Raw genomic sequence first — 5963 nt, 5'->3', positions numbered from 1 at the left:
AATTTCTTTTTAATTTACTGAGCTTTTATAATGTGTCAGCATTTTACTAGGGTGGCTTTATGTAATCACCATACCAACTTGGTGAGGTAAATACTATGATCATCTCATTTTGTATGTGGGCTGTCTGAAGCTTAGAAACTAGGTCTTGCTCAAGATCAGAGTTAATAAAAGGTGAGTCAGGATTTAAAGCCCAGCAGTGTGACCTAGAGCATGCAGGCCTACTTATGATGCTAAACTGTATCTCCCAGGTGGTTCCTTTTCCAGGAATGGCAAATACAGGATGAGGCATAACTTTGGGAGAGTAGGAAATGACTAAATGCCAGAACAGGGGCCATTCTCATTCTTGTTTACCAAAATATACTATAAATTTGTAAAACTAACTCATATTGCCTTTTGATTAAAAAAAAGCAAGCTAATATTACCTTTAAATCACTTTAAGTATCTGCAGACCAAGAATTTAGAATATCTGCTCTGATGAAAGGCTTGGATGCTGAAAGTTTCGTTTGTCTGTTTGGCTTTTTTGCTCACATGGCAGTCATAAGCAACACTAGGGCAACCAAACACTTTTATCAGCTTTTATCCCTTTTGCTAATTAAGTGAGAGTAGATGAAGGAACTGATTTAATTAGAAGGTGAAATTCACCACTTAGATTCTTTTGTGATTATGAATAAAAGTAAGAAACTTGAATACAAATGTGTTATTGCCACACAAGGCTGGCTTCACATGTTTATGACTATACATGGGGCCTCCACACTCACAGGGGTCCTGTGGTCTGGGTTTAAGGCTCTGTGTTTGAGGTCATGAACTTAATTTTATCTTTGAATTTGTGTTTTGGAAGTGAAGTCTGATGGGACAAGGAGCATGTGTGTTGCAGGCTTGGAGCCTCGACTCACTGACGGTCCCTCCAGCTCCCTGCTTCTCTGGCATAGATTCTCAGCCATCTACTCCCAGCCTCCTTTGCCCCCACCTGGCCTCCAGTTTTGTCTCCTTGTCCCTGTCTCATCATTGCTGGTGCCCTTTACCTAGTTTGGTGATTGGGTGTGTCAACAGGGGACGGCTGTTTCCACCTTTACCCTCCTCCCCCATGAGGTGTGTCTGCAGGTGAGGAGAGGGTCAGGATGCAGTATGTACCCTGCTCTATCTTGGGGCGGGGCCAAGATGAGGCCATTCCTGACCAGGCTGGCAGCACCATGGCGTGTTTGCTGGGTGACTCAGTGGGGGCCTATTACATCCTGTGGGCATGGAGGGTGCAACTCTTTGGGGCCTCCCATCTATCGTCAATTAGGATGCTGGATTGTGGAAAGGGGAGCTAGACTTCTCCACTCTCTGTGGGGGCCCCACATTTTCATCTTTTACTGGGTACCCCACAAAGTATGTAGCTGGCCCTATCTCCATAACCTCTTGCCTTACTTTGTGTATAATAAATGCATAGACTGAACTTTGTTATATGTGAATTCAGAAGATGTGTAAGTGCCTGTCATAACCATAGTACTAAGCCCACTGCCTTAGAACTTAAAAAGGAGTAGCCTAAAGGTAAAGCATGAAATGATAAAGTAATGTCATAAAATCCGATTAAGACATCATGGCTAATAAACTCAGTAAGAAAGAATAATTAGCACATTAATAAGTTAGAGTCTTATTTTGACTTGTTTTGAAGAAAAATTGTGTGTAATAATTCTTAAATCTCGCCTGGAGACATCAGTATAAAATAAAGTTATATTAACTGTGGGTTGCTAAATCAAATACAAGATGTGAAAATTGGGTCTTTCTCTCAAAGCCCAAACAAGTTCAATTTTACTGAAAAGCACACATGACTTCAGTGAAGTTAGAGTATTTGAATTTTAAAAAATAGAGAAAATATTATAGTGAGTGCCAGTAGTATTGAATACATGCGAACCAGTGGTCTCTATAACTGATCCCATGGGCATCTAGAATAGCCTTCTATTAGTGTCTGGCTGTGACATGAACAATACTCCCTTTAGTAGGCTGATTGATAATTCCTACCCCCCAAAATCACAGAAAATATTAGCATGCAATGTGTCAATTAGCTACTTTTAAAGAAAAATTTACTACAAACATCTTAAACCTCTAAGTAACTGGGCTGCATTTTATTTTATTTTATTTTTTTTGACTTCGTGTTTTGTAAGACACTCACTGATTAGGTTGTGTTTGATATTGCTGCTATGCAGCTGGAAAAGGCCAATAAATTGTAACCCACCCTCCCCAGAAAACTTTCTTCCTTTTGGTGCATCAGGGGTGATTCTCCGGGCCTGTATAATTAGTACCCCTCTTTGATTCACTGACCAGTGAGTTGGCAGTGATTTTTAGAAATTAACCAGTTCACACAGGAGAAGATAACCCCACCCGCCTATCTGGAGACCCAACGAACAGCTTCGTGATCAGTCTGGAACCCTTGCCTGCCAAGTCCAGTTGCAAAGAGAGCAGTGCTGCCTCTCTCTCCTTCCCAAACTTTTCAAATGCCTCTTGAGAAGTCTTGGATTCAAAACTATGCTTGACGTCTATCTTACCCCATGGTGGACACACAGTAGAATTTAACTTTGACCCTCCACACCCTGTGGCCAGATCCTGACATTGACCAGAGTGTAGTAATTAGTTTATCTTCTCTTAGGTGCCTCACTCCTGATGCAGAAGCCCGCCCAGATATTGTAGAAGTCAGCTCCATGATATCGGATGTCATGATGAAGTATTTAGACAGCTTATCTATATCCCAGCTGGCCTTGGAAAAGAAACTGGAACGGGAGCGGAGGCGCACACAGAGGTATTTTATGGAAGCCAACCGGAACGCCGTCACATGTCACCATGAGCTGGCTCTGCTGTCACACGTGAGTGCAAAACATTCAGTCTCTTCGTGACGCACCCTAACAGGGCAGTCTGAAGTTGTTCGTACTAGTCTTAAGGAAAATTCATCCTAAGTTAGGAAAATATCAAATGCTATATGTAATATTTCATTGTTATAGTTACATACTTGCATCCCTTTCTATATCTCATAATTAAAATAATTCAATATAACTGATTTTCCAAAGAAGGAACCCATAATTTATTATATGTATTACACAACCAGAGGTAGCAAAAAGATCTCTTAACAATTCTTTAAGTTTATATTTTGATCTTTGTATAAATAGCAATGAATGCCTATATTTAATTTTTTTTTAGCAATCTGATCTTGGGAATATGGATGAAAATGTCATGTGTTATTCAGAGAAGGAAACATTTGCCTTAACATTTTTTTCTTATTAATCTGTGTAATTGCTTTCATTCCTATTTGTGGTGGTCATAATGTTGCTGTCCTTCAGATCAGAATATGTGCTTTTATTTTTCTTGCCAGTAACCTTTAAATTATTTTGATATTTAATTTTATTTCTGAGCATAGCTTGAAAAAGGGATGCCAAAGCTCCAAATGCCTATGTGTGCAAATAAATGATGGTGTCAGTTATGTTCTTGTTGCATCGTGACCAATGGCCCGTCCTTTGCTGGTGCTCTGAGCTCCCCTGGGCAGGGATCTAAGTAAGGGGCCCTTCAACCCCTAAATGTTCTTTTCTTCCCTTCTGAGGCCAGTGTCCAAGGCAATAGGGTCGTGACGCCCATTCTCGATCAGGATACCTGTTCATTAAATTCCTTTCCAGGATCCTAAGGACCTGCTCTGCTTCAGCTGGGAAAATTATGTAAGATGTTGGTCTCAAAGAAGAGGCAGTTTTGATTTCTCGAATAGCAGCATTTCCAGCAAACTCCTTTTTTTTTTAGAGGGAAAACCCTACTGTTCTTTGGGTTTGTCTTGACACACTTGGAATCCACAAGTTAAAGATTCAATATAGGTTTCTTTGGGGGAAAAACTTTTTCATCTTCATTGTCTGAGCCCAGATGCAATTTTACAGAATGATCCATGGTGGTTATCTAAGGCCTCGGTTTCTGTTTAGGAGCATGTGACTTGGAGGCTCTGCAAAACACAGTTAAATCTTATACACAGAAAGTGAGAGTACACTTTGCTTATTATTCTGCTACCTGACACTGTAAAAACTAGGCAACAATGAGAAACACATTATTCTATGGACGTCATGTTGCATTCAGAGTGCAGCATTTTCAGTAAACTAAAACGCAAGAGACTTAGCCATTTCTATATATCTCAAATATTTGGGGCCTCCTGTTAAGTTCTGCACTGCAGAGCTACTCAGCCAATTTCCAGTTGGATATAAAAGAATTAGTTTATATTAGATTCATGTAGCTAATGGGTGAAGTTAGTGTAAAACCTTTCAGCAGGAATTCTCTTATCTTTAGCAAAACACCTTAAGAAGGACCATTTCATTAATTTATTTAATGTTACTTCTCAGCTTTTTTTTTTTTTAACTATTGTGGAAGATTTCATACATTTCTACAATAGAAGAGAGTACTTAATGTACTCATCCCAGTTTCAATAATTGATACTTTAGGCCTGTCATGTATCATCTCTCTATCCGCCCACTAACCCCTTCCAAATCCAAGATACCTATCATTTCACCTATCAATATTTCAGCATGTTATTGGCCATTTTAACTGTAGAAATCTAACTCTCAGGCCATGACCGGATAAAACAAAGAGATAGATCTACGGTCAAGAATGGAGTTTTGAGGTTCTAGAGGTGCTTTACTTATCCGTAAGTTAGAGGGAACATATTACCTAATTCAGAGGGTACTAGGATTAATGTGCTTGAATGTACTGAGCAAATTTAAAAGTGACATAAATTGGAAGATAGCATCAATAATATAAGATGAGCAATGCTTGTTTTTTTTTTTTAAAGATTTTTGTTGGGGAATTGGGGGGATGGGAACAGTGCTGGGGAATTGGGGGAAGGGGCACAGACAAGTTGCTGTTGTTTTGTTCTTCAGTCTAGTTGTGGAGGACGTTGCTTCACTGGCCCAAGTTGGCACCATCATTGCGCNTGAAACTAATATAAAATAATATTGAATGTCAACTGTAATTGAAAAATAAAAATAATAATAAATAGATAAAATCAAAGCCATGTATTCAAAAAATAAAGTATAGTAAAGCTGTAAAAAAAAAATATCCGAAATATCTAAGCAGGGAGACATTTCAGAGCAATGAGGCTAAACTGGGACTTCTGGTAAAAGATGTTCCTGGGAGTCCAAAAGTCTGTGGCCAAATATTCTGGGTTATGGACAACTAAATTCTTATATGGTAGGCTAACTTTGTTTGTTCATTCGTTTGTTCATTTGCTGAGTACCTGTTCGGACCCAGATTCCATTTTACATGCTGGGGAGGTCATGGTGAAACTTCCAGGTTCTCATGGTGAAACAGATCATTACAATACAATAATTATAGTAGTTTTAAGTACTTAAATATAGACAGTACAATGAGAACATATAAAAGGGGGGCAGTAAGTCTGTCTGAGGGTGGTCCAAGAAGTCTTCCTAATCCAAGAAGACTTGGAAAAGAGTGAGATTTTGGCAAGTAGTTAAGGAATATGGTTTGGGAAAGGGCAGATACCATCAGCAAAAAACCAGATTCATGAAAAAGGACTAAAATGAGCAAAGAAATGGTGGCGTGGGAGAGCCATGGGCTGTTGGGAAAGTACAGGTAGGAGCATCTGTTGTGCTGCTTGGGGCGGGGCGTGGGGGGTGCGGGGAGGAGGAGGTGAGGCTGTGGAGGGAGACCAGTTTAAGAGGGCCTTTTATGGCATGTTGGGAATTTTAATTTTGTCTTGTTGGGCCAGTTAGGGGACATTGAGGAATTCTGAGCAGAGGAGTGATGTAATCAGTTTTGGAATATTATTCTGGTAGAAATTTACAGCATGGATCAGAGGTGAACAAGTGATGAGCGTGTAATTTAGGAGACCACTTCGGTAGTCCAAACAAGCCAGTGGCCATGGGAGTAAAGGGATGTGGATTCAAAAATATTTAGGAGGTGGACGCCACAGGGCTTGGTGTTGGTTGAATGTGTGTGTGTTTGTG

At 39.9% G+C, this 5963-nt stretch overlaps 1 protein-coding gene across 1 annotated transcript in view; it reads left to right on the top strand.

Moving 5' to 3' along the window:
- Positions 1–5963, top strand: part of NEK10 (NIMA related kinase 10) — a 192847-nt gene that overhangs the window by 114026 nt on the left and 72858 nt on the right. Inside the window, exon 26 of the mRNA XM_019630865.1 lies at positions 2630–2843. Within this exon, the coding sequence (XP_019486410.1) occupies positions 2630–2843 (214 nt within the window). The remainder of the gene's footprint in view (positions 1–2629; positions 2844–5963) is intronic.

This window comes from Hipposideros armiger, unplaced genomic scaffold, assembly GCF_001890085.2.
Source record: "Hipposideros armiger isolate ML-2016 unplaced genomic scaffold, ASM189008v1 scaffold_958, whole genome shotgun sequence".
Taxonomy (NCBI): Eukaryota; Metazoa; Chordata; class Mammalia; order Chiroptera; family Hipposideridae; genus Hipposideros; species Hipposideros armiger.
Note: the sequence above shows the minus strand (reverse complement) of the source record. Positions and strands in the feature narration are given on the sequence as shown.